General features: G+C 35.2%; 1 protein-coding gene across 2 annotated transcripts in view; it reads left to right on the top strand.

The window, feature by feature from the left end:
* The window catches only part of TTC3 (tetratricopeptide repeat domain 3), a 68,479-nt gene that overhangs the window by 40,787 nt on the left and 13,463 nt on the right, over positions 1-14,229 (top strand). For both annotated transcript variants that reach the window (XM_034060053.1, XM_031051322.2), the window contains exons 24-33: positions 9-101; positions 810-874; positions 2,319-2,455; positions 4,657-4,971; positions 5,791-6,054; positions 6,504-6,550; positions 8,628-8,684; positions 10,046-10,122; positions 10,868-11,020; positions 11,627-12,539. In XM_034060053.1, the coding sequence (XP_033915944.1) occupies positions 9-101; positions 810-874; positions 2,319-2,455; positions 4,657-4,971; positions 5,791-6,054; positions 6,504-6,550; positions 8,628-8,684; positions 10,046-10,122; positions 10,868-11,020; positions 11,627-12,539 (2,121 nt within the window). The remainder of the gene's footprint in view (positions 1-8; positions 102-809; positions 875-2,318; positions 2,456-4,656; positions 4,972-5,790; positions 6,055-6,503; positions 6,551-8,627; positions 8,685-10,045; positions 10,123-10,867; positions 11,021-11,626; positions 12,540-14,229) is intronic.

Here is a 14,229-nt window from a genome sequence, read left to right as displayed (position 1 = left end):
TCCTACAGGATTTTCTTCAAGAATTGTGTTTCACTCCTGATTGTACAGGCCTTATATCAAAAATAGTTATTTTCAGTTCTTCTGGTCTGGTAAAATGTGAAGTAAGTTAATGTTCATATAAAATATGAAAATAATCCTTAAAATATTTACTCTGGTAAAGTAGATAAAATGAAGATGAGAATGTAACTGTAAACTCATCAGTAATATGCCATCTTAACTACAGAATTTGAGCATTAGCTGGGAATATTAATTACCCATTCTCTTCTTAGTTGTTCTTCTGGTGGAGCAGGCATTATTTTATAATGGGTTAGAATTGTCATGGATGGGAACTTGAGTTTCATTTTATATTTAGTTTGTGTGACATGAAAGGAACTCTGTTAGTTTAACTCAGACCTAATCTTGTTAAAGGAAACAATGGTGTTTTTGGAAGAGTGCTCATACTCTCTGTATCAGGAAGATGGATACTTCTTCCCAGAGCAGTATTGATATATGAGAAGCAAAAAACAATAATTGTAAAGTTTGCTTCCTGCCCACTGGTGAAGCAAAACAGCCTCCAGTTTTGCCTGACATTGTGTTATCTTTCAACCTGTCTTTCCTGCAGATAAAGATGTATTGCTATATACCAAGTTCTTGCAGTAGAAGATAATTTTAGGTAGGCCTTCATGAGGCTTATGTAGGCTGCATTATATCTTTCATAGTATAACTTTTACTGCTTTTTAAAGCATCAAATGTTCATTCCTGGGTTTTTGAAACAGCAATGTCGCATTGTAACCCAAATTTAATTAATATGATGCCACTTATTTTGGTAGTTTGAACAAAAAATCACAAAAACCAAGGAACCACCAAGAGCCGTTATTAAACAGAAATGTTCAAGGTAAGCTCTCTGCTGTTTAAAGCTAAGTTGAATCAATTTGAGAACAAAATAGTTTAGGATTGGTTTTCATGCCTTTTTAAGAATTGCGAAAATACCACAAATACATTGGAAAGCTGTTCTTGCCCTTTGCCTCTGATAAGCTAAAAAGTCTGGTAAAATATGTTATGATCCAAATTAGAAAAAAAACAATTTACAGAGTTATAAATTACAAAAGCATTTAAGTTAACTTGTAAGTAAAGATACTGAACTGCAGAGTTACAACCTGAGCACAGAAGGGCATTAACTGGTATTGCTGCATAAATTCTTGGTGGCTCTCTAGTGGTCATACAGTTCTTTAAAACCAGCATTTTCAGTTTGGTCACACAAAACTGTTTTCACATATGCAGGATATGAGTTGATGCAAATCTGATTTACCACACTTCTGTACTAAGGGATAAACTGTCTATTGCACCATGAACTTCCCAGCAATTTTGAACCAATAGTTTTTTAATACAAGTTGTTGGATCATCTTTAAGTCTTTATACTTCAAACCTAATTTTATTGTGAAATCAGTGAACAGGGAAGTAACATGTTGTTTGGGGAAAGTGTGATTTGAAGGCTGTGTGCAGAGCTTGAGAACTGTTTCTTTACTTTTGCTTTCCATACATGTCTTTCATTTGTGCCAAGATACTTAACAGTTGGAATACTAAAAAGGGGGGTGTGTGTGTGTGTGTATTTGTGGTTTTCTTCTAAATGGATTGAGTGCCTTAATTACAGTTGACTTTCACTGCATTTGTATCTAGATTAGAATATCACCTCTATTTTCAGTCTGAGATTGCAAGCATAATTCTATTTGTTCCTCAGGCTAGAGGGAAGACACTCAGCAAGAGTTTTAGCTGTATGGGAGAGGTATTGCTGTATGGCATAAGTTCAGCACCTCTGTTCCACAGAATTTGCTAAATAACCAACTGCGTGTGAATTTTAGAAAGTGTAAATAAAAACTGTGTAGCGATGCTACTTCAGTTGTTGATGCATGTACCTTTGACATAACTGAGTCTATACTCTCCGGTCAAATAAGGTTATAAATAATGATGAGTCCTGATGAGATGATAAACAAAATTGATTTCTAAAAGTTAAGGAAATACAGCATTAATATTTGGTTCAAAAAGCTGAGTTATGAATTAAAAACCTGATAGTATTAAGTTAATTGTAATTCAGACATCTTAAATGGAAGTAGAAGTTAATGCATTTTGTGAATATTCTCATACTTTATGAAACTAACAAAATTTTGTGGTCTCAACTTCTAAGTGAAAACTAGCTTTATTATATTTGTACTTTTCAGCATAGTATTTTACAATAGCTATGTGCTCCATTCTGCTTTAAGACATGAAAAATAACTGAGATGTGTCAAACTCCTTTGGCAACTTAACTAACATTAGGCTCACTGCTTAATTGCTTTTTTCAGTTTTAAGAAGTTAAAAATGAAAGAAGAAAAAAAATTACGAAGAAAACGTGCACGAGAAGAGGCACAGAATTCTGCTAAAAGTAAAGTGGAAGAAAACCAAACGGGAAAAGAACCATCTCAATACAATGCTCAGAGTGGTATGTGGAAATGCACATTACTGTTCTAAGTTGCCGTGAGATAGCATAATTAGCATTCTGAATGTCCAAAGTCAAATTATAGCAGAACGCTACTATTGAACATAATCCCTCTCTGCATTTTTACTTAAGATGCTTTTATTTCAGTTCTGGTTTTGATTTCTAGATAACTGTAGGATGTTTATATATGGTTAAATTCCTTGTGGAAAACCTTTATTCTTGCTTCATTGGTTCATGAAAAAGCAGTCTGAAGAGGTCAGAGGCTCAAGTTCCAAGTACATCTATTTAAAAGTAGTTTCAGAAAAAGCTTTATAACCAATAAGGTAGGACACTGCTACAGATAAAAAACACAGACAGTTGCATTTCAGATAAAGAATGAATGATAGTCTAACTGCAGAAACTGCAGTGACTTAAAGTGTTCGAAAACTGTGTAGATGAGGCCCTTGGTGATACAGTTTAGTTCGGGTGGTTTTGGCAGTGTCCTGGGGTAATGTTTGGACTTGATGATCTTAAAGGTCTTTTCCAACATAGTTGATTCTATGATTCTGTGACTGAAAAGCATATTTTAGAGGACTTGGGAAAATAAAATACTCCAACCTGTAGGTATGTTGTCAGTTAATGCTTCAGCTTTTGTGTCCAGTTATGTTGATCTGCAGCATTCTGTATTTCAGAGGTGTTAAGGGAAGATACAGTGCAAAGAAAAATAGTTTTGTTTTGTGTTGCTGTTTTTTTTTTTATTTACATATTTTTGTCTGTGTTATTACTTTTAAAATAGCTTTCATGTTAATTTCATTATAGAATTTCATATAGTAGTTTCAGGAAACTTTCTCGGCCCATATATGGCATACTTGGAGTTCTCTAAAACCCTGTTGCTTGCTCAGTGGCATATCCTAGCACTTCTTCCTCTTTAAGTGGCACTTCCCCTATCTGCTTTCCTATGGCTTAGCTTTAGTTCTGGTCCTTGGGTCCACTGCAGGTCACTCAGGTATAAGTATGTGACTTGGCTGTCCTAAATACCATTAAAACTTCTAAGAATACACACCCTGAAGTACTGTGGCTAAAAGCTGGAACACTGATGCAGGAATATGTCAAGATGAAGCAACTTAATGCAGTTATGCAAAAATCTGTGTGTTGGCTTTGGCCAACCTTTCTAATTTGTCCCGAGTGAATTCTGTGAGAAAATGGAATTCTTTGGAGGCAATGTATCCCTGGGGTTCGGGTTTTTTTGTTTGTTTGGGTTGTTTTTTTGTTGGTTTTTTTTTTTTTACTTGGGGAAATTTTGTGAGAAAATCTTTCCAAAAAAATCCATCGAATTTAATCTCTCAAATTGTCCTAGAGGTTGAGGCACCAATTTCAGGGGAGAGCTAGATCAAAAAGGGGTTTTTGTTCAGTTTTATTAGCAGCCACAGCTACCTTTAAACAGGAACAAATTTGCTTGTACACTGGACAAGTGCAAGTGAGAGGAGCACTTCTCTGTTTCTTACAGATGTACATATGAATGTTTTTAATGCAGACTCAGGCATGGCTTATACCTGTAGAGTTCATTGAATCCTATAGTGCACCTGGAACTGTTTGTCTTACAATGCTTAATTATTCTAGATATAATATGTAGTGCTTTTTTCTTTAAAAAAATATTTTCAGATCTAAATCCTTTGTTATTGTTACTGTCAGTTGAGCTCTGAAAGTGGCATTCTATGAATGTGTGATCTTGAAGAATGATGAAAGCTGAAGGCTGATATGAGCCAGTAATCTTTTTCACTCTTGTTCTACAAAGAACCAGTGGCAGGGTCAGGGCAGAGGTGCTTCAGAAGTGTGCCTTTGCTCTGAGAACTGATGCTTGGGGGAATTCTGTCTCTGCATGAGGGCTGGCACGCAGCCCACACAGACAAGTCTGTATAGACAATTGCTTGAAGCTGTGCTTACTGGCAGGTTGTTTATTTTTTTCCTCTCTGAAATCTACTTAAGGTGGTAAGGATTGTTTCTTTGTGTAAACCAAATTTAAAACAATGTTGTATCAAATTCATAATGCTATGAATTCCCATAGTTTGTATGGGAAATTATATATTCTGTAATTTCCAGTGTTGTGATAAAGCAATTAATTAAAAACCCCACTTAGTCCAACTTATCTGTACTTTAAAGTCAGTGTTTTAAATTATGATTGTCATGAAATCTTGTTTCCTTTGTTTCTTTATATCCCATTATAGGTTATGTTCAGGATTTATATGCTGGTGATAGAGTTCTGCAGCGTATCAGTCGAAATGCTGGGCAGATAAAAGCAGCTGTTTATGATACTTCCAAACTATTAAAGGAATTACTTTCATGGTTTGTAATCAGTGAGGAAGACTACACGTCGTATTCTGAAACTAGTAGCATGACACATGAAGTGATGGAGCAGCTCATCAGTTACTTAATTCAGGAAAAAAATAGAGTAAAAACAAGGGGGTTTATCCATGTGCTGAGTGAGCTGGAAGAAGTGGATCCCAAATTACACAAGTGGCTGAAAGATCTTAACAACTCGGGTAGGCTATATGTTTATGTAATAGTAGATCTTACTCTGTCATACTTGTTTTGCTTATAGATGAAAAGATAACCTCCCTGTTCTCTAGTCTTGCTTTCTTAACTTTAAATGGTAACGTAAAGCTTTCCTCTTTTTCATTTACTTGATCCTTAGCCAGGATTTCTAGAGAAGAAAGTGTGACCATTGGCAGCACAGGAGTAACTGCTCCTGTCTCTGCAAGTAAAGCATTCTAATGTGGGCAGGGCTTTGTGTAGGAAAGGGAAAATTTAACCTTTTTTTAAAATGTCTTTAAATTCCAATAGGCTTAAATGATAATATTTGTATGAATATTTTGTTTCAGAAAAGAAAATCGTGGTAGGTTTTTTGTCATAAAAGTTTAGCTGACTGTATAATTTGGAAGTAATTTAACATGGTGCTCTTTGACAGTGTTGCCTTACTCAGTAGTTTCCTATTGAAATTATAATTGGATGAAGATAGAAGTTTGTTTTTTTGCAGGCAAAAGGGATAAAAGGTGCAAAAAAAAAAACCTTGGATGAGATTTGGTTTCTTAATCTTGAACTGTAATGTCCATATTCTTTAAGGCATATATATAGGTTTATTCTGCAAATAATAATTTGGTGTTGACTAAGAGTAAAATTTATATAAACTCCACTTACATTTTTGTTTGCATTTTTAAGATAAAAGAGGTTTTACAAAATTGTTTCATTTACTGTACAATTTTTAGAACAAACTGCTCCTCTTTGAAGAGGAATATTGCATTGTAAGCACTAAAATTCTGAAACTGGAATGAAATGTTTTAGGGCTTTTTAATCTGTTTTAGGTCTGACAGCTGCAAAGAACTTTCTCCTTCAATATGGACAATTTTTACAAGAGCTTGACATTTCTATTTTAACCACACTCTGGAACGAGAAGTATGGTAGTAAATTTGACTATGTGACAACTGATTCTGAAGACAAAGAAATTCGAGATTATTTCCTAAAACCACCCCTAGAGAAAACCCGTTGTTTTATATGGCTATTAGAAGATAACAGAGAACATTTTCCATTTCTTCATCAAGCTTTAGATGAATTTTTTGATAAAATGGGTAAGTATGCAAAGGTCATCATTCTTACAAGCACTGTATTTGGTCTGTTTCTACATCACAGTTAATGGACCCTGTAAAAGGGCCGAAACCTCAGCAAACTGCTATCCACCTTATTATGTGGCATCATCGGTGTTCAGTGCAATATGGCCACAAAAGGCAAGCCACCCTTTCTTAGCTTACATTCTGCTGGTTTGTTTCATGTGCCACAACCAGCACATGAGTTTTTCTTTATTTATATATAATGTCCAGCCAAAATAAGTATTTCTCCTTCAGTATTTAAATAAGTACTTATCTTATTATCAAGCATAAAGGTTCTACAGCTACACTTGTTGAGATGCTTTCATGGTATTTGATAAAGAATTATAATAGTTATTACTCTCATAGCTTACAAGTTACATAAAGTATTACTCTTTCCATTTACGAACGTGACTTTGTTATCCTTTTAATAGATGACCCTACCATTGTATTAAAGAAGCAAGAAAATGAAAGTATATTGGTAAGAGAAATTAATATCTATTTGATACAAGCTGAGAAACAAGTATGTGTTTGGTGTTTTAAAAATGTGCAAAATTGAAGAGAAGTGCATCTCTGTTTATTTTACACTGTCATTCTTCAGACTGGATAAGAGGTCTACTCAATTTATTTTATCCTCCTTCATGTTCCTCCTTTTCTTGAAGCATACCATTTTTTCTAACCTTCTGTCACTAAAATACTTGTTGGGTTTTCTCTTTAGTTAAAGCACACACCAACAAGATACTTTTTAGATTATGTGCATTTCAGGAAGGCAAATGAGGAACTTGTAGGGAAAGCAGATGTGCACTCCCATCTTTGGATAGGGAAAATAAGGCACGTGGGAATAGCATTTATGTATTACTTGATACTAGCTGGTTGGTGGTAACTTAGAAAATGTCTCTCTGAAAGTATCATTGGGGAATTTAAAAAAAAAAGACTTTTACTAGCTGTTGTACCATAGAATGGTTTGGGTTGGGAGGGACCATAAGATCATCTAGTTCCAACCCTATTACCATGGGCAAGGTCACCTCCTACTAGGCCAAGTTGCTCAATGCACTGTCCAACTTGGCCTGAACCACTGCCAGGGATGGAGGATTCACAGCTTCCTTGGGCAGTGTGTTACAGTGCCTCACTGCTCTTGTTTACATCTAACCTAAATCTCCCCTGTTTAAGTTTGAACCCACTGCCCTGTGTCCTATCACTTATTGTCCCTGATAAAGAGTCCCTCTCTGGCATCCCTGGAGGCCCCCTTCAGATACTGGAAGGCTGCTATGAGGTCTCCACGCAGCCTTCTCTTCTCCAGGCTGAACAACCCCAATTTTCTTAGCCTGTCTTCATATGGGAGGTGCTTTTGACCCTGTACCAGCTGTGCTTGGGATTGCCCCAACCCAGGTGTAGGGCCTTGCACTTCTTTGTTGAATGAGGTTTGTGTTGGCCCCCTTCTCAAGTGTGTCAAGGTCCATCTGGATGGCCTCCCTTGTATCTGCATATTTACCATGACAACTGAACTGAAATGTGATTCTTCCTTGAGTGTACATAACTTGAATCTATATCATTTTGGACATTAACTGTACTGTATATTATACGGTCCAAAGCAACAAGGTGGTATAACCCATCTGTACCTTCAGATGTCACTAAATTGTAAGGCTAGGAATTTGACGTTTATTTCACTAATAAGTAAATTTGAAGTGAGTTAGGCATATTTTACATGTATTCATTACAATTTATAGATGTCTTTCAGATTCAACCCATAAATCTTAAAGTATACATCATTCTGAATCACTTTTTGATTAGTATCTTAATTAAAACCCACCCTAATTGGCAGAAGTATATTATGTGTCTTGGGTAATTATGTGTTTGAGGCACTGTCATTTAAGATTATTCTAGCCTGCAGATAAATATATCTGTAAAAATCCAAGATTTACTTTTCATATAGAATAAATCTTTAAGAGTTGATTAGTTAATATACATCTTAATAAAATGCAAAGTTCTTTGCTTTTCAGTTTCGTGAATTGGAAATCTAAGAATGGATTACAGTAAAATTATTTCTATTTCAATGTTACTTGTATCCTAAAATAGACTGTAAGTTACTCTTAGTAGTTATCTTAATCTGTAATCACAGTCCTGTTAAAAAAGTGAAGATGCATTTTAATTCCTTCATCTTTGCATACCTTAGAAAACTGATGTGACCAGAGTATTTGACAATTCTGTTTGCTGCTTGTTGCCCACATGTAACTGTTATGTGGGATGTTGTAGTTCTTTATGCTATAAGCAATGAGTAATCAGCTGAAATACTGAAATGATAGGATGTTCTGGTTTTTAAAATCCATGTTCTATGTGTTTTAATAAGGAAAATGGACAACATGGATAAAGTCTTGCAAAGCTGTGTTTCTTTTTGTGTTTTCCACCTGGGGGTGGAGTGGAGAGGGAGAAGATTGCATACTTTGTAAATCTTGTCAGTCAAACCAGAATGAGAGTTTTAATATGAAATTTTTGGGTTTGGAAATGGCATCAGCATTTTATTCTCAAAAAAAATGACAATTTTAATGTTTCTGTTTCAGACTAATGGTATCAAAGTTAAAAATAAAAACAGGAAGAAGAACTCAAAAGACTCAAGGGTCAGTAACTGCTTACTACAAATATGTTTTAGAATTGCTGGCATTCAGATGTATAGCGGCTGTTTTCCTAAATACTTTGTGGTATTTGTGAAAATACTTGTTCTTAAAGTAGTCCTTCCTGAAGTAGAGTAATGCTGTTAAGACTCAATTAATACAGTTTGCATTTGTTACATGACGGATTTTTCAATATAAAATATATTTCTAAACTTTAAAAAAAAGTTATTTATGAATAACTTTGGCTGTGACTGCATACCAATGCCTTCAGTCTGTCTGCTGTCTTCATTCTTAGTTACTGTTCTGGTCTTATTTTGGGGAAATGTGAATGCAGTACACTGAAATGGTGTATAGAATAAATACGGTATGCTCCTCTTTGTTTTGCACTGATAAGTAGCAAATTTGGAGAAGGACACTTTACCCATTGTTTTGTGAAAGACAATTGTGTCCCTATACCTCATGACCGTAAATCTGAAATTATGTATTTAGCTGTCTTTTCTGATAATTTTTATGGGCTAAAAATGTGAGTATTCCATTTATTGCTCAGAAAAATGTTGTTAGTTGTTAAGTATTTTATAGGTTTTGCTAGGTATAATAGTTGTACCTGGAGCTTATACTCTCTTTTATCCTGCTTCTCTAGGATTTTGCTTTAATGAAGGCTCCTGATAGTCTTCTTCATTTCCTCCATGCCCCCACCTTTTTATAATTTTACTAGAATTTCAGGAGTAAACTTAAGGTTTTTCTGTTTTCATCGCCAGGTTTTTCTTTTTCTTAGATGAATTTATACAAGTCTGTGTATTTCCAAAGTTATTAGATAATAAAAATTAAAAGGCAACTAAAACATTTGCAATGGTGAACATAAGAATAACAGGTGTCTTATCCCTAGTTCCACATGTTCTTAATAACTCAGACTTATTTGGAGTAAAATTATTAAAGCTTGAAGGGTCTCAGATGTAAAGGGTGAGTTTCCTAGGAAGTCAGTTGATGTGCAGCTGACTCAGAAGGACTTATACCGAGGTCTTAACAAAGTGAAGCTGTACTGTTGTTTGGTTTTTAAGCCCAACTCCAAGGAAAATGAGGCACATCTAGGATTTTGGTGAAATTGGATAAAAAGGGAGGGAGCTTGGGTGGAATATCCCTATTTCTTTTTCCAATATAAAAAGAAATTAATAATTCTAAATTAAGAACTTTCTTGCTATGACTTTGTACTGATTATTATACTTAAAAGTTTTGCAGTTCATAATATGGCCTCTGAACATGATAAAGTTACAGAACAAGAGTCAGTATAAATAAGTTACTCATAGTCTTTAGAACATTTTGCATATTCTTTTGTGAGATGAAAAAAATAATAATTCATTTTTAATTAGTCTATTTTAGTATTATCCAGTGGAATTAGTACAGCACCACGAGAAGAAGATAAGATATTTATAGAAGAAAATACTTTGTAAGTACCATCATATATTTTTGCTTATTGCCCAAACTCTAAAGTGCTTTGCATGTACCAGGGAAGACAGTGTCTTAGAAAAACCAAGTCTGTGTTAAGATATAAGTGGTTTTGACACAAGCTTGTGTGAAGCCATTACTTCTCTGCTTCTAGGACAGGTGTAAGGGACATTAAAATTTTAAAGATCTTAGCAATGTCAGAAGTAACCAAATGGTTGTCAGGCTGCAGCCCAATACATCTAGGCAATAAGATAACCCTTCAAGTAACATCTTGCCTGCTTTGTGTTCCATTTTAATGTAGCGAGAAATTAGTTGATATATTTGTACATACTCCATAGTCACAGCTGAACTTAGGCATCAAATGGGTTATGATGTTGAATTGAGGTCATCTATAGTGTGTTGCTCAGAATTTGTGTGTTAATCAGGAGTCAATTTCTTGTATTCTGAGCCTGATTTTGCTCTTGTTTATGGATGTGAAAGCTGCTAGGAAGAGATAGGCCCTATTATTGTAGCAGGTTAGTTAATAACTTCAACAGTTAAGTATTCTGGGAACAGTGTTTTTTCTGCTTGTTAGAAAAAAAGCTTGCTATTGGGGTATATTTCTAGCACTATGTAGTTACCATATAGTATATTCTGGTTTCAGTATATGTGACAAATACAATTATTTTCAGAAACAGGAATTACTGCTCATATGCACTACTTATTTCTTTTTTCTTTTTTCTTTTTTTTTTTTTCTAATGGTACAGAGATTTTACAAATTCTTATGAACCATTTGTAATCCCAGAATATATTCAGGGGCAACTAGAGGAATTTGAAGTGCTTCGTGGCATTTCAAATAGTAACCGCTATCAAAGACATTTGGATAATAGCCCAGATCCAACCTGTGAGAGCTTATATGAGTATGTATACATTTCTGTGCTTAGCAGTTTAAAGGCTTTAATATTACTTCATAATTTTTATAGCATCTTGAACTAAGTCCATGATTTGAGTCCTGGGGGCCTGGTATATGGTTAAAGCTTAAACAGGGGAAGCTTAGATTGGATATAAGGAGTAAGTTCTTTAAGGGTGGTGAGGCACTGGAATGGGTTGCCCAGGGAAGTTGTGAATGCTCCATCCCTGGCAGTGTTCAAGGACAGGTTGGATGAAGCCTTGGGTGACATGGTTTAGTGGGAGGTGTCCCTACCCACAGCAGGGGAGTTGGAATTTGATGGTCTTAAGGTCCTTTCCAACCCTAACTATTCTATGATTCTATAAGTACATAAAAGTATGTACTAATTCCTAGAAATAGATGCATGTTTTCAGCAAGATTTGTATAAGCAAAAGTATTGCAGAAAGTGATTATGTTTGGCTAGAGCGCCATCTTTCAAATGGTTTTTCTTCAGTTGTTCTAGAGGCTCTTTGCTTTTAAGTATTACTGTGAAAATGCAACATAAAAAAAGGTTCTAGAATTACATGGGGAAAAAAAACTTTGATAATGTCAACTTCTTACTTTTTTTCTTTTTAAGATATTTCTCTCTAATCTTGGAGCAACATGGCCCAATGGAAATTAATGATAAATTACTAGTTGGGGAATATGAACATTTCCCTGAAGAAGTTCGAAAGATTGTAGAAGATGAAGGTGGTCTGAAATCTTTTCTTCTGAAATCTCTTCGCTTCATTATGGTGGATAATATTATTGGATTAAGAAAGCATGAAGTTCTTATTCAAGAAAATACAAACAGAAATGAGACGGGAGATAATGAAGAAGAAAGCTATATAGTCTGTGATGTGCCAAAAGCTTGCGATTTCCAGAACAAACTACAATTAAACCCAGCTGCTAAGGAATTTAAACCTCTATCTTATCCTAAGCAACCCCCTATATCAACATCTTCAGACTTAACAGTAGCAAGTTACATGACTCCACAATATTTACCCTGTTCTTTTCCTATTTCATGTACACCGGTGCATTCTTTGTATAGTCAGAATATTGATATCACAGGAAATAATTGCTCATTTCCAGACACTTTACTGAAGTGCGTCGATTCTAAAAATCCTGATACATTTTTGCCTCTGACTTCATGGGGTTGTCAATATGAAAGAATATTGCTAATGCCTTCTCAAATGCCTCTCACATCAAATATTCCCCAACAACCTAGTTATATTTATGCTGATCATGTAGCTCATCAGGATAGTGATAAATCAGCAGTTTCAGACAGAAAATATGTCTTTAGCAGCTTTATACCAACTGAAATAAAAACAGATGAAGAACCTCAGTGCCAAATGGAGAACTCAGATGATACATTTCATGAAGACAATGTTGCTATTGAAAATAGTACAAATGAAGCTGAATGTGGTATACAGGTTATTAAGTTGGAAAAAGAAAGTAGAGATGTACCTCTAGTGAAAAGCAATCGTCATACAAGGATGATAGCTGTTCAGGTGAGAAATCAAAATAAACAGTTATGTCCAAATGTTTGGAGTTTCTTAAACAGTTATGGCAGCCATAAAATCCACTGCTGCCTTGCTGTTATGAATAGTAACGTCCTGGTTGTGTGCTTTTAAGTGATAAATGGCAGTGTTGAGCACTGGAAAGTACAACTCCTGTTTGAATGATTTCTTTATGACTTTCCAAGGGATGAATATAGTACAGAGTTTCAAGATCAAATATTCAAGTAATAACTCCAGCCACCCAAATGTAAAGGATCTTAAAAGTAATACTTAGCATTCTCTAGTACTTATCTCCCAAAAAAAGGCCATGAGTTGGAAGATAACTGAGGTGTTTATCAGACTCGGCACTTCCTTATTACTTGCAGTTTAAGTTGCTGACACTTTCTACACCTACTCTTGGTTTTCATTTGTAATTCTTTAAAGAGCTGGCCATGGAATTTTGTTCTGCCTGAAATTTTCACAGATCTTTTGATCCAGGTTAAAGGGGGGAACTAGTGCACATACATCAGTTTAAACTTCACTTTAGAGGTTAAGGAAAGTCTTTCTGTGTCATCATTTTTAATTTTTAATCAGTTCAAGGATTTAAGTTTCACGATATTTGAGGATTTAGATAGTTTGTACATTCTAACAATTGCTGGTTGATGCTTCCCTCATGGTCTTACAGTGATGGCCCAGACGTATGGTGAATTCACGGGGCAAGTTCCATCACATTTCTTTTTCTCTCCTGAAGTAAAACCTCAAAGTTTTTTACTGCCTACAGTAAAAGAGAAAGCATTGCTGAACACTGGGAAAGGGGCAGGCCATGCAGCTGAACAGACTAGGATCTGGAACATTCACTCTTTAGTGGTACCCCAGAGTTAGAACAGCATACACCACTCATGAAAACACAGCTCCAGTAACAGGGAGACAAAAAATCACATCCACATTTGTTCCAGAAAATATTTTGGACTAAGATGCTGGGTTTTCAGAGTTATGGATATGGCAGTTTTACACATCCGTTTATGAGAGATTATCCAACATGCTAGAGGGACTGATAAGGAGGAGTTCCCCATCTTCATTTGTTTCTTGTTACTAAGGGAAGAACAGCTGTTTAAAGCTGTTAAGATAAATAAGTTGTCCTTTTATTCTTGCTTTCTATATTAGGAAAATGTTAACTTTTTTTTTCTTTTGCAAACTTATTTTGTATCTAAAACTTTTCTTCACTCCAAATCTTTCCTGATCACTTGCTGAAAGCTAGTTTGCCATCAGTCTTGGCAGATGAATTTCGTCGCTTGGCCAACTGGGCTTTTGAAATGGGATTTCTGTTTGGTTCTGGAACACACACAACAAAGAGATATCAGAAAAGGCAACAGTTTTTAATTTAGTGAATTCTGGTTAGAAGAGATCAAAATGTCATTAAGCAACAGATACGTTTCCATTTGCCTTGCTCTACCACAGTTCTTCATTTAATGTTACCTGACTGTGATTTTATTACTCTGACAAAATAGACTCTGATAGCCTGTTAGAACAGTAACATCATAAACCAGCTCTTTAATGTGACACATGATTAGATTTTAAACTGTTCTTTCAGTAAGTTCTCGATGGATGGTATTATAGGAAAACAAGCAGGGACTTGGAGGGTACTTGAGTGTAGTCCCTTCTAAGTAGAGGCATTTAGGTAGTCCATCTTGAGTTTAGGAGG

This window comes from Melopsittacus undulatus, chromosome 2 (genome assembly GCF_012275295.1).
Source record: "Melopsittacus undulatus isolate bMelUnd1 chromosome 2, bMelUnd1.mat.Z, whole genome shotgun sequence".
Taxonomy (NCBI): Eukaryota; Metazoa; Chordata; class Aves; order Psittaciformes; family Psittaculidae; genus Melopsittacus; species Melopsittacus undulatus.
Note: the sequence above shows the minus strand (reverse complement) of the source record. Positions and strands in the feature narration are given on the sequence as shown.